Source organism: Manis pentadactyla, chromosome 6 (assembly GCF_030020395.1).
Source record: "Manis pentadactyla isolate mManPen7 chromosome 6, mManPen7.hap1, whole genome shotgun sequence".
Taxonomy (NCBI): domain Eukaryota; kingdom Metazoa; phylum Chordata; class Mammalia; order Pholidota; family Manidae; genus Manis; species Manis pentadactyla.
In genome coordinates, this window is record NC_080024.1 from 53,485,118 (window position 1) to 53,511,104 (window position 25,987).

At 35.3% G+C, this 25,987-nt stretch overlaps 1 protein-coding gene across 2 annotated transcripts in view; it reads left to right on the forward strand.

Moving 5' to 3' along the window:
* The window catches only part of NCKAP1 (NCK associated protein 1), a 118,902-nt gene that overhangs the window by 46,456 nt on the left and 46,459 nt on the right, over nucleotides 1–25,987 (forward strand). For both annotated transcript variants that reach the window (XM_036879382.2, XM_036879384.2), the window contains 8 exons: nucleotides 11,424–11,580; nucleotides 14,017–14,073; nucleotides 15,378–15,474; nucleotides 15,842–15,948; nucleotides 16,684–16,816; nucleotides 19,321–19,402; nucleotides 20,887–20,945; nucleotides 25,672–25,817. In XM_036879382.2, the coding sequence (XP_036735277.1) occupies nucleotides 11,424–11,580; nucleotides 14,017–14,073; nucleotides 15,378–15,474; nucleotides 15,842–15,948; nucleotides 16,684–16,816; nucleotides 19,321–19,402; nucleotides 20,887–20,945; nucleotides 25,672–25,817 (838 nt within the window). The remainder of the gene's footprint in view (nucleotides 1–11,423; nucleotides 11,581–14,016; nucleotides 14,074–15,377; nucleotides 15,475–15,841; nucleotides 15,949–16,683; nucleotides 16,817–19,320; nucleotides 19,403–20,886; nucleotides 20,946–25,671; nucleotides 25,818–25,987) is intronic.

Below are 25,987 nucleotides of genomic sequence, written 5' to 3' on the forward strand. Positions count from 1 at the left end.
TAATAAATGACTCATATGCATGGGGGGTAAAATTATTAGTTTCTGCTCTATTTCTATTCTATTTCTGTAGGGAAAATAGACAGAAACACACAGACATAATACTGAATGAGAACCACTGTAATATAATTCCTTCTAGAACCCCCAGGTCCTGACTGAGGGGAATAATTTTGACCAATTTGTTTTTTAGTTCTTACAGTTCTTGTTTCTTGATTTATTGACCTTGAGGTAGAATTTGTTGACTTTCCAGCAAGTAGATTATTAGGTTTTACTCACACAATCACTGTCAAATTTTTTTTAAAGTTTCTAAATACTTTCTGCTTAATCCCATTATGCACATGAACTTTTAGTAACACAGTTATTAGTATGAATGAGGAAGAATTTAGCATATACTCCTTGCCCTTAGTTACTTTTGTTAATTATATTTTTTACATTGATCAAATTTGTGATATTTGTTTTTTTCTGTAATGCTGGTTAAGAGTTTAATGCTTTGATGGCTGATTTAAAAAACACAACTTTCAGAGAATTGATTTTGCTCAAACATGTAGTGATGTTTGTATTCTATGTTTATGGATGTATGGCTATACAACTGGGGTGATTAGTAAAGCTAGTTGTCATGGGTGACCTCTCTAGACTTACATAGCACTATTTTCCCCTAGTCTTTACTTTAAAATGGGAATGCTGATTTCAGGGATTTGTATAATAGGCAGGGAGGTAGGTCAGAAGGCAGGCTATCCCAGTGGAGGGTGTGTGGACATGGGAAAGCAGACAAATTTGGAATAACCACAGTTGTCAAAGTAAGGAAGTTTTGTTTACTCTGTTTTGTTGCTTTCATGTATTTGACTCTTGAGTAGTGTTAATAATAGAGAGGTTGAGTGACCTCAAACTCCACACTGATCTTTTTTTTTTTGATACCATTAATCTACAGTTACATGAGGAACATTATGTTTACTAGACTACCCCCTTCACCAAGTCCCCCCAACAAACCCCATTACAGTCACTGTCCATCAATGTAGTAAGATGTTGTAGAATCACTACTTGTCTTCTATGTGTTGCACAGCCCTCCCCGTGCCTCCGCCCACATTATACATGCTTATCTTAATGGCCCCTTTCTTCCCCCCCAAGCCCCCCTTATTCCTCCCTCCCACCCATCCTCCCCAGTCCCTTTCCCTTTGGTAACTGTTAGTCCATTCTTGGGTTCTGTGATTCGGCTGCTGTTTTGTTCCTTCAGTTTTTTCTTAGGTGTTATACTCCACATATGAGTGAAATCATTTGGTACTTGTCTTTCTCCGCCTGGCTTATTTCACTGAGCATAATACCCTCTAGCTCCATCCATGTTGTTGCAAATGGTAGGATTTGTTTTCTTCTTATGGATGATTAATATTCCATTGTGTATATGTACCACATCTTCTTTATCCATTCATCTACTGATGGACACTTAGGTTGCTTCCATTTCTTGGCTATTGTAAATAGTGCTGCGATAAACATAGGGGTGCATCTGTGTTTTTCAAACTGGGCTGCTGTATTCTTAGGGTAAATTCCTAGAAGTGGAATTCCTGGGTCAAATGATATTTCTATTTTGAGCTTTTTGAGGAACCTCCATACTGCTTTCCACAATGGTTGAACTACTTTGCATTCCCACCAGCAGTGTAGGAGGGTTCCCCTTTCTCCACAGCATCGCCAACATTTGTTGTTTGTCTTTTGGATGGTGGTGATTCTTGCTGGTGTGAGGTGATATCTCATTGTGGTTTTAACTTGCATTTCTCTGATGACTAGCGATGTGGAGCATCTTTTCATGTGTCTGTTGGCCATCTGAATTTCTTCTTTGGAGAAGTTCTGTTCAGATCCTCTGCCCATTTTTTAATTGGATTATTTGCTTTTTGTTTGTTGAGGTGCATGAGCTATTTATATATTTTGGATGTCAAGCCTTTATCGGATCTGTCATTTATGAATATATTCTCCCATACTGTAGGATGCCTTTCTCTTCTATTGATGGTATCCTTTGCTGTATAGAAGTTTTTCAGCTTGATATAGTCCCACTTGTTCATTTTTGCTATTGTTTCCCTTGCCTGGGGAGATATGTTCATGAAGAAGTTGCTCATGTTTATGTCCAAGAGATTTTTGCCTATGTTTTTCTAAGAATTTTATGGTTTCATGACTTACATTCAGGTCTTTGATCTATTTCGAATTTACTTTTGTGTGTGGGGTTAGACAATGATCCAGTTTCATTCTCTTACATGTAGTTGTCCAGTTTTGCCAACATCAACTGTTGAAGAGGCTTTCATTTCCCCATTGTATGTCCTTGGCTACTTTATCATATATTAATTGACCATATATGTTTGGGTTAATGTCTGGAGTCCTGGAATCTCTATTCTCTTCCAATGGTCTGTGGCTCTGTTCTTGTGCCAGTACCAAATTGTCTTGATTACTGTGGCTTTGTAGTAGAGCTTGAAGTTGGTGAGTGAGATCACCCCCCATTTTATTCTTCCTTCTCTGGATTGCTTTGGCTATTCGGGATCTTTGGTGCTTCCATATGAATTTCAGAACTATTTGTTCCAGTTCATTGAAGAATGCTGTTGGTAATTTGATAGGGATTGCATTGAATCTGTAGATTGCTTTGGGCAGGATGGCCATTTTGACGATATTAATTCTTCGTAGCCAAGAGCATGGGATGAGTTTCCATTTGTTAGTGTCCTCTTTAATTTCTCTTACGAGTGTCTTACAGTTTTCAGGGTATAGGTCTTTCACTTCCTTGGTTACATTTATTCCTAGGTATTTTATTCTTTTTGATGCAATTGTGAATGGAATTGTTTTCCTGATTTCTCTATTAGTTCATTGTTAGTGTATAGAAAAACCACAGATTTCTGTGTATTAATTTTGTATCCTGCAACTTTGCTGAATTCCGATATTAGTTCTAGTAGTTTTGGATTGGAGTCTTTAGGGTTTTTTATGTACAATATCATGTCATCTGCAAATAGTGACAGTTTGACTTCTTCTTTACCAATCTGGATTCCTTGTATTTCTTTGTTTTGTCTAATTGCCGTGGCTAGGACCTCCTGTACTATGTTGAATAACAGTGGGGACATCCCTGTCTTGTTCTTGATCTTAGAGGAAAAGCTTTCAGCTTCTCTCTGTTAAGTATGATGTTGTCTGTGGGTTTATCATATATGCCTTTACTATGTTGAAGTATTTGCCCTCTATACCCATTTTGTTGAGAGTTTTTATCATGAATGGATGTTGAATTTTGTCAAATGTTTTTTCAGCATCTATGGAAGATGATCATGTGGTTTTTGTTCTTTTTGGTTATGTGGTGGCTGATGTTAATGAATTTTCGAATGTTGTACCATCGTTGCATCCCTGAGATGAATCCCCCTTGGTCATGGTGTATGATCCTCTTGATGTATTTTTGAATTTGGTCTGCTACTATTATTGAGTATTTTTGCATCTATGCTTATCAGGGATATTGGTCTGTAATTTTCTTTTTTGGTGGGGTCTTTGCCTGGTTTTGATATGAGGGTGATGTTAGCTTCATAGAATGAGTTTGGGAGTATTCCCTCCTCTTCTATTTTTTGGAAAACTTTAAGGAGAATGGGTATTATGTCTTTGTATGTCTGATAAAATTCCGTGGTAAATCCATCTGGCCCAGGGGTTTTGCTTTTGGGTAGTTTTTTGATTACCGCTTAAATTTTGTTGCTGGTAATTGATCTGTTTAGATTTTGTGTTTCTTCCTTTGTCAGTCTTGGAAGGTTGTATTTTTCTAGGAAGTTGTCCATTTCTTCTAGGTTTTCCAGCTTGTTAGCATCTAGGTTTTCATGGTATTCTCTAATAATTCTTTGTATTTCTGTGGGGTCCGTTGTAAGTTTTCCTTATTTGTTTCTGATTCTGTTGATGTGTGTTGATTCTCTTTTACTCTTAATAAGTCTGGCTAGAGGCTTATCTATTTTGTTTATTTTCTCAGAGAACCAGCTCTTAGTTTCATTGATTTTTTTCTATTGTTTTATTCTTCTCAATTTTATTTATTTCTTCTCTGATCTTTATTATGTTCCTCCTTATGCTGACTTTAGCCTCATTTGTTCTTTTTCCAATTTCAATAATTATGACTTTAGATTATTCATTTGGGATTGTTCTTCCTTCTTTAAATAAGCCTGGATTGGTATATACTTTCCTCTTAGAACTGCTTTTGCTGCTTCCCACAGAAATTGGGGCTTTGTGTTGTTGTTGTCATTTGTCACCATATATTGCTTGATCTCTGTTTTAATTTGGTCATTGATCCATTGATTATTTAGGAGCATGTTGTTAAGCCTCCATGTGTTTGTGAGCCTTTTTGCTTTCTTTGTACAATTTATTTCTAGTTTTATCCTTTTGTGGTCCAAGAAGTTGGTTGGTAGAATTTCAGTCTCTTTGAATTTACTGAGGCTCTTTTTGCGGCCTAGTATGTGGTCTATTCTGGAAAATGTTCCATTTGCACGTGAGAAGAATGTGTATCCTGCTGGTTTTGTGTGCAGAGTTCTATAGATGTCTATTAGGTCCATCTGTCCTAGTGTGTTGCTCAGTGCCTCTGTGTCCTTACTTATTTTCTGTCTGGTTGATCTGTCCTTTGGAGTGAGTGGTGTGTTGAAGTCTCCTAAAATGAATGCATTACACTCTGTTTTCTTCTTTAATTCTGTTATTATTTGTTTCGCATATGTTGGTGCTTCTGTGTTGGGTGCATATATATTTATAATGGTTATATCCTCTTGTTGGACTGAGCCCTTTATCATTATGTAATGTCCTTCTTTATCTCTTGTTACTTTCTTTGTTTTGAAGTATATTTTGTCTGATACTAGTACTGCAACACCTGCTTTTTTCTCCTTGTTGTTTGCCTGAAATATCTTTTTCCACCCCTTGACTTTTAGTCTGTGCATGTCTTTGGGTTTGAGGTGCGTCTCTCGTAAGCAGCATATAGATGGGTTTTGCTTTTTTATCGATTCTGTTCCTCTGTGTCTTTTGATTGGTGCATTCAGTCCATTTACATTTAGGGTGATTATTGAAAGATATGTACTTATTGCCATTGCATGCTTTGGGTTCGTGGTTACCACTGGTTCAAGGGTAGCTTCTTTACTATCTTACTGTCTAACTTGGCTTACTTATTGAGCTTTTATAAACACAGTCTGATGATTATTTCTCTCCCTTCTTATTCCTCTTCCTCCATTTTTTATATGTTAGGTGTTTTATTCTGTGCTCTTTTGTGTTTCATTTGACTGCTTTTGTGAGTAGTTGATTTTATTTTTTGCTTTTAGTTATTATTTGGTTGTTCTGCTTTCTTTGTTGTGATTTTATTTTTTCTGGTGACATCTAGTTAGCTTTAGGAGTGCTCCCATCTAGAGCAGTCCTTCTAAAATACCCTGTTGAGGTGATTTGTGGGAGGCAAATTCCCTTAACTTTTGCTTGTCTGAGAATTGTTTAATCCCTCCTTCATATTTAAATGATAATCGTGCTGAATACAGTATCCTTGGTTTAAGGCCCTTCTGTTTCATTGCATTAAATATATCATGCCATTCTCTTCTGGCCTGTAAGGTTTCTGTTGAGATGTCTGACGAAAGCCTGATCGGTTTTCCTTTGTAGGTGACCTTTTCTCTTTCTCTGGCTGTCTTTAATACTCTGTCCTTGTCCTTGATCTTTGCCATTTTAATTATTATGTGTCTTGACGTTGTCCTCCTTGGGTCCCTTCTGCTGGGAGTTCTGTGGGCTTCTGTGGTCTGACAGACTATTTCCTCCCCCAGTTTGGGGAAGTTTTCAGCAATTATTTCTTCAAATACACTTTCTATTCCTTTTCTCTCTTCTTCTTCTTCTGGTACCCCTATAATGCAGATATTGTTTCTTTTGGATTGGTCACACAGTTCTCTTCATATTGTTTCATTCCTGGAGATCCTTTTTGTCTCTCTCTGCCTCAGCTTCTCTGTGTTTCTGTTCTCTGATTTCTGTTCCATTAACGGTCTCTTGCACCTCATCCATCCAGTCTGCTCTTAAGTCCTTCCAGAGATTGTTTTATTTCTGTGTTCTCCCTCCCACGTTTATCTGTTAGTTCTTGCGTATTTCTCTGCAGCTCCTTCAGCATGGTTATGACCTTTATTTTGCATTCTTTTGCAGGAAGAATGGTTAAATCTATCTCCCCAGGCTCCTTCTCAGGGCTTGTCTGGGTTATTCTTGTCTGGATGAAATTCTGTCTTTTCTTGGTGATAGAGGTAGTCGTGGGCAGTTGGCGCATGTGTCAGGTGGGAGAACAGAGTCCCTTCCCGCTTGATGGTCGCCTTCCTCTCCTGCGAGAATGGCAACCCCCTAGCGGCTTTTGCTGGGCAGTTGCCTGCCAACGGGGCCTCTAAGTCTGGCCTGTGCAGCTGCGAAAGAGGCTCTGGGCAGTTGCTGTGAACGTGGCCACTCTCAGGCTGCTTCCCTGCTATGGAGGGGCCACGCCAGAGGGGGAACGGACGGGAGGCTTTTTATCACCGTGAGGGGCCTCAGAGCTGATCTGCCTCCCAGAGGGTTAGGGTACCCGGAGTTCCCTGGGATTCCCAGCTGCTGAGCTGAGTGTGCTGGGATGCTTCCGTCCAGCTGTGAGGCCCCTGTCCCTTTAAAACTTTGAGAAAGCACTCGCTTTTCTTTTGTCCCAGGGGCCCCGGCTACAGATATTGCTCCGCAGGTTTTATTGTTCCGTTTCCCTAATATCCAGTACACCACGCACTGTGTGTCTGCGCTTCTGGTGTGGATGACAGGGCTCGGTATTTAGCAGTCCTGTGCTCCCTCTGCCTCCCCGCTCTGACTCCTTTTCTCCCGCTGGGGAGTTGGGGTGGGTGGGCGCTCAGGTCCTGTCAGGCCACGGCTTGTGTCTTACCCCCTTCGTGAGTCGCTGAGTTCTTGCAGATATAGATGTAGCCTGGCTGTTGTACTGTATCTTGTGGTCTCTCTTTTAGGAATATTTGTATTTGTTATATTTTCAAAAATACATATGCTTTTGGGAGGAGATTTCTGCTGCCCTACTCATCCCGCCATCTTGGCTCCTCCCCTCCACAGTAATCTTTTTGACCCCAATATCCACACTAGGAATTTTCTATAGGAAGATATTCTACTTTCCTTAGCTCTTTAGTTCAAAGTGTGGTCCCTGGACCAGCAGCATCAACTAGGAATTTTTAGATATGCAGAATCTTGATCTCCTTCCTAGACTTACTGAATCAGCAACTCTGTGGGTGGATCCCAGCAGTCTGTGAGTTAATAAGCCTTCTTAGTGATTATGATGCCAATTAAAGTTTGAGGATTCCCGTCTAATTATAGCCTACAGCCAAGAGTTACTGAGGGTTTGGAATGTTGAGGATCCAGCTATTTGGAATACGGGTATAACATAACTTACCCTGATGTGCTTTTCATGGTCTATTCTTGCTGTATTGATTGGGCTCAGAGGACTTCTCGGAAAAGATCTCTTTTCATCTCTGGAGTTTTGAATTATGAATTCCTATCTCTTGAAATTGATGGTGCAGTTTTATTTATTTTCTGTGTTTAAAGATTTTCTCCATTTGTTTTCTATCTTGTTCTTCAACATTTTTAAGACTTAAAAAAAATTAAAAACGTTTCTCTCTGTTCTTTCATTGAACCATGGTAGTAAAAGAGGCTAATATGTGGTTTGATTAATAAACCAAACTCCTATCTTGGACAGTCTATTTTAAATTTGTTTTTTTTTATCCTCTCATAAACAAATGAATATGCTTCATTTATAAAATAACCCGTATCTTAAAAAAATAAAATGCATAGTAACCCATAATGTAACACCTTATTCAGCCTTTTATTACCAGCAGCAGTTTTGTGAATCTTAGTATTCAGTGAGGTATTAGACACTGATATCTCATTTTATTCTCATTTTACTGAGGATTAGAGTAAAAAGTACATAAAGCAAAAATCTTATTATATAAATAAACTTTTACTTGAGGATTCTTTAAATTTCCAAAGATGCATTCTTCTTTGGTTATGTACCAGAGCAAATAATTGGATTGAAATTAAAGGCCCTGTTTTATAACAAATATTTTTATATATTTCAGTAAATTCAAGGAAGTTAAATATACTACTGTATGTGTGACTGCACAATATATGGCGACTTAAAGAGCTTGCCTATGTATTCGCCATTTTAGGGTGATTATTGAAAGATATGTACTTACTGCTATTGCTGGCTTTAGATTCGTGGTTACCACAGGTTCAAGGGTAGCTTCTTTACTATCTAACTGTGTAACTTAACTCTCTTATTAAGTTATTATAAACACAGTCAGATGATTCTTTATTTCTTTCCCTTCTTATTCCTCCTCCTCCATTCTTTATATGTTAGGTGTTTTATTCTGTACTCTTTTCTGTTTCCTTTGACTGCTTTTGTGAGTAGTTGATTTTATTTTTTGCCTTTACTTAGTATTTGGTTGGTCTGCTTTCTTTGTTTTGATTTTATTTTCTTGGTTGACATCTGTTTAGCCTTAGGAGTGTTTCCATCAAGAGCAGTCCCTTTATAATATCCTGTAGAGGTGGTTTGTGGGAGGAAAATTCCCTCAACTTTTGTTTGTCTGGTAATTGTTTAATCCCTCCTTCATATTTGAATGATAATCATGCTGGATACAGTATTCTTGGTTCAAGGCCTTTCTGTTTCATTGCATTAAATATATCACGCCATTTTCTTCTGACCTATAAGGTTTCTGTTGAGAAGTCTGATGATAGCTTGATGGGTTTTCCTTTGTAGGTGACCTTTTTTTCTCTCTTACTGCCTTTAATACTCTGTCCTTGTCTTTGATCTTTGCCATTTTAAATATTATAAATCTTGGTGTTGTTCTCCTTGGGTCCCTTGTGTTGGGAGATCCGTGGGCTTCCATGGTCTGAGAGACTATTTCCTCCCCCAGATTGGGGAAGTGTTCAGCAATTATGTCTTCAAAGATACTTTCTATCTCTTTTTTTCTCTTCTTCTTCTTCTGGTACTCCTATTATGTGAATATTGTCCGTTTGGATTGGTCACACAGTTCTCTTAAAATTCTTCCATTTCTGGAGATCCTTTTATCTCTCTCTGCTTCAGCTTCTCTGTGTTCTTGTTCTCTGATTTCTATTCCATTAATGGCCTCTTCCTCCTCATCCAGTCTGCTCTTAAGTCCTTCCAGAGATTGTTTTATTTCTGTATTCTCCCCCTACAACTTTATCCTTTAGCTCTTATGTATTTCCCTGCAGGTCCATCAGCATAATTATGACCTTTATGTTGAATTCTTTTTCAGGAAGATTGGTTAAATCTATCTCCCCAGGCCCTCTCTTGGGGGTTGTCTGGGTAATTCTGGACTGGACCAAATTCTTCTGCCTTTTCATGGTGATAGAGGTAACTGTAGGCAGGTAGCACGTGTGTCAGCTGGGAGAACAAAGTCCTTTCCTGCTTGTTGGTAGCCTTGCCCTTCTCTGCTGCCTGTGTCGGTTACCTGCACACCTTGAGCAGCCTCCGTATTAATCCCCTAAGCTGCTGTGGGCAGGGTCGTGGCAGGCATGCTGGGTGTGCTCTCCTGTGAGAATGGCACCCCTTTGTGCCTTGCCCTGGTTTCCTCTGCCCATGCTGGGCAGCTGCACGCCGGCGGTGGCCTCTGGGTCTGGCCCTGGCAGCTGCGCACTGGGAGGAGATTCTGGGCGGTTGCTGTGGACACAGTCGCTGTGTGCGTGGCCCCTCTCTGGCTGTTTCGCCTATGCAGGCACGCGTGGCCGCTATGGGCATGTGCGCCGCTCTCCAGCTGCTTGGCTGCCACCTGCACGTGCGTCCGCTCTCAGGCTGTTAAGCTACTGCGGGTGTGCGCTGCTACTCCAGGTGGACGCCACCACCCTCCAGCTGCTCGGCCACTCTGTTGGGGCCTTGCTGGCCAGGGGAACAACTGGCAGGCTGTCTATCACCGTGAGGGGCTTCAGGGATGAGTTGCCACCCAGGTGACTGGGGCACCCCAAGTTCCTCAGAATTCCCACCCTGCTCTGTTGAGTGTGCCAGGACGGTTCCATCCAGGTGTGAGCCCCTGTCCCTTTAAGACTTTCAAAAATTACTTGCTTTTCTTTTATCCCAGGGGAGCCAGCTGCAGGTTGCCGCTCTCAGATAGTACTTTTCCATTTCCCTAATATCCAGCACAGCCTGCAATGTGTGTCTGCACTCCCAGTGCGGATTACTGGAGCTGTTTATTTAGCAGTCCTGGACTTCCACTCCCTCCCCGCTCTGACTGCTTTCCTCCCGTCCAGAGCTGGGGTGGGAAGAGAGCTCGGGTCCCACCAGGCTGTGATTTGTATCTTACCCACTTCATGAGGTGCTGAGTTCTCGCAGATGTAGATGTATCCTGGCTGTTGTACTGTATCCACTGGTCTCTCTTTTAGGAATAGTTGTATTTGTTGTATTTTCAAAAATATATATGGTTTTGGGAGGAGATTTCCACTGCCCTACTCACCCCGCCATCTTGGCTCCTCTCTCTGTAGTGGCCCTTTTATAGAAAGGTCGATCTAAGAATAAAAAGATAAATGGCAAGTTGTATGAAATGATTCATGTCTTAAAGATGGGAGTGACTTTTGAGAATTGAAGGGAAATCTCACAGAAAATATTGGTTTGTAACCAGCGCAGCACAGTAACTTGTATATAGTAGGCATTGGTAAATGATGAATGAATGAAACATGAATATTTATGGCCTAGTATAGATGGTTAAAGAGGACATCAAGTTTGTATAGGATTACACTTTTGTGTAGGATTTCCAGGTGAAATAGATACTTGAATTCATATTATAGAGAACAGAAGAATATAGTGAGAGAATATTAGACTTTAAAGGTAAATACTTGAGGCTAAGTCTAGCTCTAATACTTTAATAGTATAAATTTAGGCAAGTCATTAAACCTTTAGCTCTGTAAGGATACCACCTGTTCATTCTACTTCACAGGATCATGTGAGCTAATATATGTAAAAAGACTGACTTAGTAAACTATAAATTGCTATGAAAATGTAAGATGTTTCATCTGGTGATTTAGAAAAGTAGATTAGCTTTATTTTAACAATTGTCATGATTATAATATGTTAATTGCTAATTTACCATCTCTGAAATACTAGATTTAAGAGATTACCATCTCTTAAAACATTTTGTAAATATTTTTGAAAATGTCTTTTACTCTTTAAAATGACTTCTTTTACAATCCAGAAGTGACATATTTTCATCAGTATGGATTCATGAACTGATTTTGCAGAATACAGAATATTACTGAAAGAAATATTGTTGCCATTTTATATGTATATGAACTACTACCTGTCACTTAAGAGCCTCTGTTTAGTGTCTATGTTTACATTTCTGTATTTTTGTAAAGCTACCCTTTAACTGAAAGAACTTAACTTTGGAATACTTTTATATTTGTGTTTATTTTCTTTTTATTTAAAGTTGGCTTTATTTTATGTCATGGAATCCTAAATACTGATGCGACAGCACTGAACCTTTGGAAGCTAGCTCTTCAAAGTAGCTCTTGCCTCTCACTCTTTCGAGATGAAGTTTTCCATATTCATAAAGCTGCAGAAGACTTATTTGTAAACATAAGAGGGTAAGGCATTTTCAGTTATTTTGTCTTTTTTTTTTGGAGAAGGGTAGTGAGTGGATTAAGTTTGGAGAAGAGAGAAGTGTCATATCAGTTGTTTTTAACAGTCATCCTGTTATGGTAGTATTTATGTTTTTTACAAGTAACATCACAAATTAAAATATCTAGTGTTTCTGCCTTTTCAAAACTTGTATTCTAGGAAAAGAAAATGTATCTGCCTTTGCAAATCATAATATGCTTTTAAACAAATATTACTAAGAACACCATTTAGATTTTAGAATTTGAAATTTTTAGAAGTGGTATTTTAGAATACAGTGCATATGTAATGGTATATGAATTGATAAAAAATACTTTATTAAATTAATTGTAGCAATTATAGAATCAGACTGCTGCATAAAAGAAACCTTGTTACCTTTTAATAGGAAGGTGTTCCAAGTGATTCATTTACATTCATTCCCTATAAAGCAAATCATTTTTAGAAATTTCAATAATTCTTAAAATTTTTAATGCCTGCATTTCTTTCCACATGAGGGTCTATATAAAACAGGAGTTGAGGTAAGACTTGGGAGCAATATGAAATCTTTTGGAATTAGGAGAATCTAAAGTATCCTGGGACCCCCTATACCTGAAAGTGTTGAATAATTATGTTGGGCTTGTTAGCTTCAGATAGAAATGAAATTTACCTACATTTATTTCATGTACAATTTAGTAATGAAATTATAAATAAGTAATGTAATAATAAAAGGAGGCATCTATTATTTATAAGTAAAGATACATCTACCATAATTTAAGGCAGTATGTTTCAGATTTTAGTGTGCATAAGAATTATCTTGGGGTGCAAATTAAAGTTGAGGTTCCTGGGCATCATCCCTAATCTGTATCTCTTATATGTGTATCTTAGAGAGTTAAAGGAATCTGCATTTTTTCTTCCTAGTAATTGATTAAGCTAAAATTTACAAACACAAAACTACATAAGTTTTAGGTGTATATATAGCTCAGTGACTTTGCATATCAATCCTCTAGGTCACCACCTAGATCAAGATACAGAATATTGTCCCAAGAAAATTCTCTTGTGCCTTTTTTTGTTCAGTCCTGCTTCCCCTGGTCTCCCTCCCCCCTGCCCCTTTTTCATGACCATTGTTCTGATATCTGTCACCATAGCTGATTCTGACATTATCATGAAAGTGGTTTTTCAGTCATAATAGGAGAAACAGTGCCCTATGTACTTTTCAACTCCTAATTTGGCTTTTATTTCAGGTAGTGCAGTACCTGGAAATATCCTGTGTCATATAGGCTTTGTCATTTTCTAGTTATTTCAGATAGAAAGTTATGAAATTCGTATGATGTCTTAGTATATTGATAACCCTCTTCTAAATATATGTCAACATTTAGAACTAGGTAGCCTATGTAATTGAGTGAGCTTATGTTACATATAGTATGAGTAAATGTAATGACATGGAAGCAGTTGTCTTTTTGTTATGATTTTTTAATGATAAATTTTCCATTTAAGAGTCTTTGTATCTAAAGTTGAGAGGTTTTAATTTTTTATTAAATTGTGAGTGATCAATCCAATTTAAAATGTGAATTATAGTAGTTACTAGTCAGACCATAAATATAAGAGTTTACTCATTATAGAATACAGTGACTGCAGATTTAGTATATTTTGGACATTTACTCAAAAGTCATGTAAATCTTAGAGTACTTAATTTAGAAGTTGGAGTTCATGGTGTAAGTGGTTTTAGCCAGATTGTCAGGAAGATAGTTTTCTTGAACATTTTAGGAATTTTCAGTTTTTCTATGTAACATTTATTAATTTAATATACATTTATTAGGGTTTATTTTTCAGGTGATACCTTTAAGTGTTTGATGTTGGTGTGTTCTGTTTCTTTTAATTTAAAGTAGTCAAATAATTTCCTGCCAGTTTTCTCTACTGGAAAAATCCTATCATCAAACATTGGCTAGTGCTGATCACTATTCTGTGTTCTGCCTGAATTATTTTTATATGTATGAGGTAGCATAAAAAGTCAGAACTAATAACTTTGTCAGTACTTTAGATTTTTAGAAATCCCTGTTAATTACATTGGTAATACAATTTTAATGTCTCTATTCAGGCTTTGTGAAAATGTTTAATATATTAAATATTAAAATATTTACATATTTAAAATATTTAAAAGATCTACATTGTGAAGTTTAATGTTGCTGTTAGATTTAATATGAGAGTTAACTTTTCTAGGAGAATAACTATACTAAGGCTACCTAAGATGATAGTATCTGTAAGGTGCTAGGAAAAGATGTGAGTAGACTTTTTCCATGCATTTCCAGTTTGAGAACTAGTTTTCCTTGTTGATAATAAGTCATTTTTTATTGACTTCAGTATTTGAATAATCTTGACTACTATTGATCAAATTAAGATTAACATGGTTCTATTTTTTTTGCACATAGCTATAATAAGCGCATTAATGACATAAGAGAATGCAAAGAGGCAGCTGTGTCACATGCGTAAGTAGCTCTTTTTTCTGCTTTTAATCAATAATTCCTTTCTTAAAATATTATTTTGTTGAAATGTGTGCAAGTTAATTGTGTGCAAAATGTGGTAGAAGTGGGGGACTTTCAATCAATGGGAAATAATATAACAGTATATTAACAGTCTTGGAGTTTGTACAGATAGGTTTTAGATATTTTTGAAGTATTGATAAAAATGCTCTTAAGGAAGTATTATACAAAGGACTTTCATTTTTGTTATCATTCAAGTCTTTTTACTTCCACTTTCTTATTAGAAATTATACTAGATGACTTCATTGTTAGATAAAAAAGAACCCGTCATTGGAATTAAAGTAACATTGTAAAAGTTCTATATCATCAGACGTCATGTAGGATGTATCTTTTGAGGGAGGTGTCATCATCCCTGTTTTATAGATGAGAGACTGAAACTTAGGTAGAAACCTAAGTTCATATAACAAAGGTTGGATTTTAATTGCATCTTCTAAAACTAATCTATTGTGTGATAGCTAAATTTCTGGCATTGTATACCCCTTATACTTGTTTTTTTGGCATATTCATTATGTGTGTGGCCTTTTATTTTTTGTATGTATGTAAACTTTAAAATGTTCTTGGAGCCGTGTATATTTTGTATAGTATGAGGATTTGGAATACTTAGAATATTCTGGTTTTTTTTCATGTTAATGTGTGTGAGTAAATTTTTTCTAATTTACATTTTATTTTTAAAATTCCTATTGCATGAATATTTATGACTATTCTTTCCTTATCTTTCTGTTTTTGAATAAGAGTGCCAAGTAGATCTTATGCCAATATCTTTATTATAGTTATGGCTCTTATTTAATCAGTTTTATATATTTAATAGGAATATACTTAATAAACAGGGATATGGATAATCAGATATTCATTGTTATATTTATTGATTTCTGTGTCAGGGGACAAAAATATATACAGTAGGACAATGCTTGCTTTCAGGAATTTCACAGTCTAGTTTATAAAGCTAGGATATATGGTACTAAAATTGCAGAAATTATTCAGAAATGGACAGCTGAGTATTGGGAAATTCTCAAAGAATTGGTCTTGAAATTTGGGTAGGAGTTTGACAGATGGAAAGTAATAATAAACATGGTTATAAAAATAGCACAATAAAGGCTAGGATAAATAAAAGATGGGAAAGCCATTTAATAACACAAAGAAGGTATTTGTAGGAGCTTCTGCCTCCTGAAAAGTCTTTGAAAGTTGACCCTGAAATGATGTTACTTAATTGTGGAAACAGGTAAATTATAGTAGCATTTTTTCCCCTGTAGTGGTTCAATGCACAGAGAAAGACGCAAGTTTTTAAGGTCTGCACTGAAAGAGTTGGCTACTGTTCTTTCTGATCAACCTGGCTTGCTGGGTCCCAAGGTAATATTGATTTAATTCTTATTTCAACTGCAAGTGTTTCATATTAAAATAAAAAAAAAAATTCTTAGTGAATTTTACCAAAATTTGAGTCAGGGACTACATAAAAGGATTTTATACTTAACTGAGAATGAATTTTCAGAGTTGACCCTCATATGTCACACCTTCCTGTGTTTTCCTCTCATCTTGCTTATATGCATGCTCTCCCTGATACATATTTCCAAGTTCTCCTCTTTCCTCTCATTTCTCTTTAGAACTTGATTATTAATGAGTTCTTGCCAAATACTTTTCACTTAGAGAAAGATTATGAATGGGTTATATTTTTAATCTTTGCATAAGAGTAAGCAATGTTGTTTTTTTTTTTAATTAGGCACTTTTTGTTTTTATGGCATTATCCTTTGCCCGTGATGAAATTATCTGGCTACTTCGTCATGCAGATAACATGCCAAAGAAGAGTGCAGATGACTTTATAGATAAGTAAGTTATCAACATTAAAAAATTTTTTTTGAATATTTTGATTTTATGGGCTATGGAATTTGGGGACTTTGAAGTAAAATTATTTTGAAAAGTCTTTTTTTAGGGCTTTTAATATTTGTCATAATAGAGGACTGTTTGTAATGTATCATTAAATGATATGAGTTAAAATGCAAGGTCAACATTAGCTTACAATTCGGGCTCTTAACATGTCTTCTCTCTAGAGCTCTAAGTTGCCATAAAGTTCCTGTTTGTTTTCTTGCTATATACAGTACTATTTCCTATGGAATTCATTTTTTAAATGATTTACTACACAAAAATTTAAACAGGAACTCATACTGAGTAGTGTTGCAACCAAGTGTGTCATTTGAAATGTTTTTCATTTTAGTCCAGTCTCTCCGTAGGAAATTACATAAATGAAGCAGAGAAATGAGAGCATACAGAAAAATCTTATTTCTAATCCTCTGTCCTCTTTCATTTTTGATTTTTTAGTGTTGTATTTATGAAATGTCCTAATGTTATTTTTATTTTGGATTTTCCTCTGTCAAATTTTTAGTTTTAGCTTTTTTTTTGCTTTTCACAATTTCTTCAGTCATATGAAATGCTTTAGTAATTGACAGTAAACATTTAACAATGTTTTTTCTAAGAAAAAAAACTTCCTACAGTATTAAAGGCATTTTGTATTTTCCTTGATAACAATTTAGGTTTTGAAATATTTTTCTTGGGTTTTTTAAAAAGGCACATTGCTGAATTAATATTTTACATGGAAGAGCTCAGAGCACATGTAAGAAAATATGGACCTGTAATGCAGAGGTATTATGTACAGTACCTTTCTGGTTTTGATGCTGTTGTCCTCAATGAACTTGTACAGGTAAAAACTCATATTATTTTCTTTTTTTCCTTCCTTTCCTCCTTTCCAGTAACTGATTTGTTTCCTGAACAAATAGTTATAAAATAAAATCTTGTGCCAAGTTGGTAGAGATACAAATGTAAATAAGTCACGGCCATATCTTGTCAGAGTCAGAGTCATCTAGGGGGAGATAACATTTAGTTGTAGGCCACTGTGAAAGGCATTATGCTTAAGTGTGTACAAAGCTCAGAGTGATCACAGTGCAGGGAGTGATTCTTTATCCTGGGGGTGGAGGTGTACAGTATCCACATTCTAGTGGGCCTTGCAGAAGAGGAAATTAATCATAAATCAGATACATTACTTAGAAAGATCACCCTAGTTCAGTGTGGATGATGGATTACTGGGGCCAAGAGAGGAGTCAGAGAGATAGAAGAAAAAATAACTGCAGTAGGTTAGGTAAGAGTTTATGAGAACCTAAACTTGGACAATGACTATGGAAATAAAAAGATGATGGAGACATTATAATTAACAAAATAGTAGAGGAAAGGTAGAAGATAAATCTTTTTGCATAGTGTACTAGAATATGGCCATTAAAAAAAGAAATCTAGATAGTCTGATTTAATTAAATGTCCTAATTTTTATTCAATCTGGGTTTTTCTCTTGATTTTTAGTCTTAGGGCTTTTGTTTTTGTTATTTGCTTTAATTAATTTCTTTATTAAGTCTTTTTTATCTTGATACAAATTTTTTTTTGTTCCAAATAAATTGGCTGTAAGGAAGGTAGTATTTCTTATTTTGCCTCATTTTACAGAATCACAGATACCTAAAAACTATACCATTAACTAACATATAGTATAAAGGAAGAACAAGATGAATTGTCTTGCTATTACGACTATTCTAAAACCACTGGTTTTCCAGAGGAATAATAATACTATGAAATGCTAATTTTTTTCAAACCGACCTAAAAATGCAAAAAAGAAAAATTGTATAATAGCTGGTCTTGATTTATATATAACTGTCCTAGTGTATTTCTTCTTTCATCCACTAGGTGGAGCTCATATGCTTCCTTTTAGTGTGTCCATTTAAATAGCGGATAGAAGAAAATCTGTTTTTATCCCTAGAAGGTATTGCTTGGCTGCAATTTTATTTGAATAGTTATTACTTCTCAGATAAACCAGTCATCACCTAGGGGGAGATAACATTTAGTTGTAGTCCAGTGTGAAAGGCATTATGCTTTAAGTGTGTACAAAGCTCAGAGTGGATACAATGCAGGGAGTGATTCTTTATCCCTGCATTGTGTGCACTCTATCACAATCTAAAAAGTAAACCTGACTCCTAGTTTCATGTCACTTTGAAACTTGTGGCTGGTTGGATATTTGTTAATAAATTACAGGTTTATTTTACAGCATTAACATTTTTAAGTCACTGTGTCTTTTTTATAAATAAACTATTTTAACAATACTGAGAAAATTTATTATTTTTTCTGGATTATAGTAATAGTAGTAGTAGCAACAATAATGCTAGTATTAATAATGATAAAACTTATTGATAGTACATTTTATTATATCTGTACAATTCTGTGAGGGTAGGTGTAGTTACACATTTAGCTGTTGAATAGAAAAGACTTTATGAAACTTGGTCAGTATCGTACAGTTCATAAATAATAGAGCCAGTATTTGAACTCGGGTCTTAACTCCAACACCTAAATTTTTTACCACCCCCTTCTGTTGTGAAGTGTAGACATGGTGTTTTTGTGAAGTGTAGACATGGTGTTTTTAACCATTTTCTAGGATTTAAATTTAGGACTAATAAGATTAACCTGCCAATGTAGTCCATTGTAATACTTGTTAGATTCTTCTATTGTGGCAAAATACATAACATAAAATTTATCATACTTAACCATTTTAAGTATGCAGAGTATAGTGACATGATGTATATTCATGTTGTTGTATAGGTCTTAATGTTTTGAAAGTTTATGCTGTTAGTGAGCTAAGCATCCACTTAAAAAATTATTATTTGACATCGATTTCAGAAGTAGCTTATCAAGTATTCATTTTTTAGCCAGTTTGAGAGAGATTTTTTTTTTGGTCCTAATTTTGTTGAGATATAGTTTAAATCACCTCATTTTTAATGTAGGTTTAAATTTTGGCAACTGTACACATTCATGTGTCCACCACTACAGTCAAGATGTTAAAAGTTTTCATGTGCAACTTTGTAGTTTATTCCCTCTAAAGACCTCTAACAAATACTTGTTGCTTTATGTCACCTTTTGCCTTTAAAAAGAAAGTAAAAATTCATATAAAATGGAATCATATTGACTTGTTTTTTATTTCTTTGAATTAGCATTGTATTTTTGAGATTCATCCATGTCTTTGTGTGTAGCAACGTTTCATTTCTGTTTATTGCTAAATAAAAAATATTCCATAGTATGGATAGACCAGTTTTATCCATCCACCAGTTGATACACATAGGAATTGCTTCCCAATTAGATGTTTTTAACATTACATTATTTTTCTTCCTTTTCCAGAATCTTTCTGTTTGCCCTGAAGATGAATCAATTATCATGTCCTCTTTTGTTAATACTATGACTTCCCTAAGTGTAAAACAAGGTAATAAGTCTTAAGAAAAAGCATATTTTCTTCTGATTAAGTTTCAGATTTGATCATTAAGGAGAGGATTTAACAAGTAATTTTTACAGAATCACCTATCTTATTTTTGGACATATTTAATCTGTTTTATTTTATTAAATTAATTTTGTTCTCCCTGAAGAAAAACTTTGCAAAACAGTTATGTGATGACATTTATAAAAATCATAGGAATTATAGCTTGATATTTCTTCCTATTCAGGAGGGAAAAAAGGCATTTTGTAATTAAAAAAAAAATGGATACCACTGATAAAATGTTTAGTCTCTGCCGGGCATTTATATTTATTATTCTGGTTAATCCACATCAGTTTTAAAAAGCTGTTATTACTTTTATTTGACAGATTCAGAAACTCAAGGTGTGAGAGTTAATCTGTCAGTTATTTAACATGAATTGCCCATGCTCTAACAAGTATTAAAGATTAGAATCGAAATTTTAAGTTCAGGTCTGTCAATCTCAAAAGCTGATGTTGTATAATAGACCTGCCTCTCCATTATTTGACTACTCCATTTCAATAGATTGATATGATGTTTTGCTTTTGTAATCTTTAAGTAAAAGGTGTCAGAAACCTTGAAAATTTCTGAGTAATAAATACATTTATTTTAGTTTAATCAGTTGTTATAGTTATCATACTTAAGTAATGAAAGTATTGTAAACTTGCCTGGTGATATTTGGTGTATATATAGTTATTTTGAGGGGCTTCAGCATGCTATCCAAAGTTGCTATTTGCAAGATTCTTTAAGCTCTGTTAAGCTCCTTCAAATGACATGTAAGCACACTGAGGATCATAGCATTTTGGAGCAGTCTGTACTTTGCACTTCTCCTGGTATAAATGGCTCCTTTATCATCATCTTTATAGGACTTGAGAATTATTTTGTTCTCTTAGCTTTTAATTCTTTCTAAATTGTACTAAAATACACATAACACAAAATAACCCTTACCATTTGTAAGTGTATAGTTCACTAGTGTTAAATGTATTCATATGGCTGTACAACCAATCTCCAGAACTTTTTCATCTTGTAAAACTGAAACTCTACAGCTAGTAAATAACAACTCCCAATTTTCTTTCTTCCCAGCTACTGGCATCCACAATTCTACTTTGTATTTCTATGATTTCAACTATTCTAGATACCTCACATAAATGGAATCATGTAGTCACTAATTTCACTAGCTAATGTTCTCAGCTATGTTGTAGTGTATGTCAGAATTTCCTCCCTTTTTAAGGGAGGAATCACGTTTTTATCCATTCATCTGTTGATGGGCATTTGGGTTACTTCCACATTTTGTGAATAATATTGCTGTGAACATGGTTGTAACAAATACCTCTTCAAGACCCTACTTTTAATTATTGTGCATATATGGCCAGAAGTGAAAGTGTTTTAGCTCTTAAATTTTAAAATGCAATTATAGATTTGTGAAAACATTAATTTTCTTTTTTTTTTCTTTGTAGTTGAAGATGGGGAAGTATTTGATTTCAGAGGAATGAGATTAGATTGGTTTAGATTACAGGTAAGATTAATTTAATGCTCTCCACTGTCATTCTGTTTTTTTATTGAATACCTTAGTTAACATGAAAACATTATTTAACTTGAAAAAATACTCATTGTCTACCTGTTGGACAGAGTTTTTTGGATAACTAACCATAGTCTTTAATTCATAGAAAAAAGCTTTTTATTGAGATACAATTAATATATATTACATTAGTTTCAGGTTTACAACATGATGATTCAGTATGTGTATATACTGTGAAATAATCACTACAATAAGTCTAGTTAACATTTGTCATTGCACAAAGTTACAAATTTTGTGTGTGTGTGATGAGAACTTCTAAGATCTATTCTCTTAGCAACTTTCAAATATACAATATGGTATTATTAACTATAGTCACCATGCTATACGTTACATCCCAAAGACTTATTTTATAATTGGAAGTTTACACCTTTTTAACCACCTTTACCCATTTTGCCCATCCAGTTTCCCACCTGTGGCAACCACCAATCCTTTGTCTAAATCTATGAGTTCAGTTTAGTTTTTTTTCTTAATTTTTTTTAGATTCTACATGTAAGTGAGATCGTAAGTTCTTTGTCTTTTTTCTGTCTGGCTTGTGTCACCTAGTATAATACCTTCAAAGTCCATCCAAGGTTGCAAATGGCAAGATTTCCCCCCTTTTTTGGCTGAATAGTATTCCATGTGCATCTATGTGTTTGTGTGTCTTTTTGTATGTATGTATACACACACAACTTTTTTTATCTGTTCATCCATCAGTGGACACTTAGATTGTTTCCATGTCTTGTCTGTTGTAGATAATGCTGCCATGAACATGGGGGTACAAATATCTTCCTGAGTAGTAGTAGTTTTTAGATACCTGTAAGTGGAATTTTTGGATCATGTGGTATTTTTATTTTTAGTTTCTTGAGGAACGTCCATATGTTTTCTGTAGTGGCTGCATTCATTTACATTCCCACCAACAGCACATGAGGGATCCTTGTCTGACAGGTGTGGGGTGGATGTCTCACTGTAGTTTTGATTTTTATTTCTCTCATAATTAGTGATGTTGAACACTTTTTCATGTACGTTGGCCATCTGTGTATCTTTGGAAAAGAAGAGTAGCCAGCAGTAAGCTCACAGGCCATAGTGACCATTTCCTAATCTGATGCCAAAAACTCCATTTTCCGAAATACAGAAATAAGTGGTATTAGACTTTAAAAGTTTTCATTTAATATATAACTCTCACATAAATAGTTTTTAAGGACTTTTAAAAGTCAAGCCTGAAATCTGTGTATGTACTGTAAATTTAATGATAGAATTTAATTGCCCCTTAAATATTTCTAGGAATTATGGGAAAACTGTGGCTCAGTATTTTTAATAACTGCATGTTTTCAAAATATGTATACTTTAAAATAATAATAGTCTGTTTTCACTATAAAAAGTTAAAGTATCCACAGGTGAAGTAAAAAATAACAGTTTACCTTTCACAGTCTCATTCTCTGGAAATACTTCTAAAACTGGTCTATATCCTGTTAGGTGTTCAGAGATATAAGTGGGGTTCTGCTATATACTCTTCTGCAACTTAAAAAAATAAAATCTTTATTTGCTTAATTAGAAAGTGAAAATGTAAGCAGAACATGTTTGCAGAAAAGATTTTTAGATGGGTACAGTGTCAGGAAGGACTCTTAGGCAGAGCGTACATTTTTGGCAGTCTGCTTAGTTCACTGAGGTGCTTTTGCTTTTCTTAGGATCTTTCCTTCTAACCTCAAAATATATAGGCACTTTTTCTCTCCTTTGTTCTGTGTTCCCTAGCAGTATATTTTTAAAGATGATTTTATAAATGAGGCCACAAGTATGATGAGAAATTAACTACAGTTTCTTCAGAAGGGAGAAAGCTTTTTTCAATTTGGAATTGCTAGTAATGGCTTTATAGAGAAAGCAGCATTTGTCCAGGGAGCATTTGAAAGGATTGGTAGCATTTGAACAGGAAAATAGCTTGCACAGGAAATGGCAAAGTGAGGAAAGGGCAAGTAAAGAGACTTTTTAAGCGTAAAATATTAACTACAAGAAGGAACACGTTTTCACAAGAGATGTAAATGATCTGACTTTGATCAGTGATAGGAGGACAACAGTTACTAGGTATAAGTGCATGGCTGGCCAGAGAGAGGTGTAAAGTTGTTTAGATATCAGTAGTTCTTGAGTAGAGCAGGGCCAGAAAGATAAGCCTTTGGGAGAATTCTATAGTATGTTTTATGCCTTTACTAGAGTCCTCTCCAATCTTGATCATCATGTCATTGGCTTTTTATCGATCCCCTTGATCTTTTTTTTCTAATCTTAAAAGAAGAGTTTCTCTCCATATGTATTCTTTATAATTTTTTTGTACTTCCTAAGGCATCTCATTGCCCCCCCTCCTTTTTTAGTAACATGTTTCTCCTTCCATTCTTATGAAACATTTCAGATAAGTTTTAAATTAAATCTCACTTTGTCACCATCCATTTCATCTGAATTTATTTTCATAGCAATATTTTAATTCAGAACTTTTAAAGTGAAATTCAAGTAATGAAAGTCTTCATTGAACTCATGGCCACAAATGGTTCCTCTTTATACTCCAAAGCTAATTAAAATTAATTAAACTTCAATTAGACTGTCATAAGTGTCTACATTATATCTTGCCATCAGAATATTGCCATCATTATTCTCATACTCTTCCCTTTCTGGCAGATAAAACAACAAAACATGAAACCCTGCTTTCTTTGTGGAGCCTGTATCTCATTGAGTGGTAACTTTATCCATGTAGTGTCCTCTTGCCATTTTAGGGGCTGAAATTTTTATCCTACTTATAAGGTGGTAATTATCTAGTCTCATATTGTTTTATGGAAATTGGCAAGAGACATGGGGCATCTGGACCAGAGACAAAGGACTTAGGTGCTGCACAGGAAGCAGCATGAGCATCAGCATACATGCATCATTTTCCCTTGCTTCCTTGTCCCATGGGGTGATGCAGAGGGACCAAGATGAATGCTTTATGTATGCAGTGAGTTTATCTAAGGAACACAAAGTTGGATGAATCCTCTATTGTATCATCAACAGTAAGCATACTTTCTTTGTTCCAGAAGGAGGCATTACCTCATTCCTGAAGTTTGGTGGCTGCTAATACAACCCTGAGAAATGGTCAAATAACGTGTGGTCTTGCCCTTCCATTCTTGGCATATCCAAGATGTGTAGGTGCACACGAGGAGTTTCCTCCATGGAGTAGTTTCTCCCAGAATCCAGAACCTTGGCCATCATCCATAATGGATGATATCCACCACATCTGGTCATTTCCCAGATTAAACTCTTTTCAAAAACTGCCAATGCCCTAAACCAGACCATCATAATCATATCTGGATTATTGCCACCACTACCTTCTAACAGATCTCTGCTTCCTGTTTGCTTTCTATCCATCCTTTCCCATTACATTCTCCACAAACAAGTCTTTCTAAAACAGCAGTTGGCTATACACAGAACCTTCAGTGGTTCACCAAAAAGTTTCAGTTGTTTTGAAATAGTATACAAAGGTCTGCATGATCTGGTTAAATCGCTTCTTTCACCATTTCCCTTCTTTTTTTTTTTTTTTTCCACTCAAATTGTAGCCATAGTGAAGAGTGCTTAAGCTATAGACACCCCTCTTATTTTTGTTCTCTGCCCTTTATGCCCACTGTTGGACAGAATTCTGCTTTTTGTGGTTGGTACCCCTATAGGGGAATATCTTTCCCTGTAACCTATCCTGATGGTTTTGGTTAAGTCCTAACACATTTTTGGCCAATCTGCACTAATTTTTACTATCTTCAGTGCTTTTCTAGAATCTTATCAATCAGTACAGTGTATTATACTATCCAGTTTTGAGTGATTCAGTATAATCTAAAACCTCACTGAATCAATGTGTGTAATACTATCATCTGACTGTTCCCTGCGTATGCTTCTCTTAAACTAGAATGAAAATTTCTTCTGCTAGGATTATCATGACAATTCACTGTTTATACTTTTGATATTGTAACTTCAGTTCCTTTGGGGTTCAAGATGAATGATTATTCTATTCTGATTTATGGGCGGAAGTATAAGTAGTTTGTTTATATAGACGAATTCTTGATAGGAATTTCAAGTTTGGATCACTTTAGACAATTTTAAAAGGTAATGTTACTGTTACAGTGTCTCTAAACTTTGTTTTTCAATAGTGGTGTTTTTTTGTTTTTTTTGAGAGGGCATCTCTCATATTTATTGATCAAATGGTTGTTAACAACAATAAAATTCTGTATAGGGGACTACAATGCACAATCATTAATCAACCCCAAGCCTAATTCTCAATATTGTCCCCAATCTTCTGAAGCATAACGAACAAGTTCTTACATGGTGAACCAGTTCTTACATAGTGAATAAGTTCTTACATGGTGAACAGTGCAAGGGCAGTCATATCACAGAAACTTTCGGTTTTGATCACGCATCATGAACTATAAACAGTCAAGTCAGATATGATGATTCGTTTGATTTTTATACTTGATTTATATGTGAATCCCACATTTTTCCCTTATTATTATTATTATTATTTTAAATAAAATGCTGAAGTGGTAGGCAGATGCAAGATAAAGGTAGAAAACATAATTTAGTGCTGTAAGAGGGCAATAGTGGTGTTTCTTTTCCCTGTAGAATGACAAGGCTAAAGTTACTGGTCTATAGTTAAACTATTTTTGTTTTTGCTGTATTTTTACAGGCATATACTAGTGTCTCTAAGGCTTCACTTAGCCTTGCAGATCACAGAGAACTTGGAAAGATGATGAATACGATAATTTTTCATACAAAAATGGTAGACTCCTTGGTGGAAATGTTGGTGGAAACATCAGATCTCTCCATATTTTGGTATGTTGTCATTTTCTGTAAATCAGAATTTGAAATATTTATTATCCAAAGAGATTTTTCGTGATTATTTTTATGTTACAGTCTTTAAGACAGTGCAGTAACAGACTCTTAAGAAGAAATAGTGGACAATTTGCTGTTATAACAAAAATAACTTAGGTTGGGGTTTTATA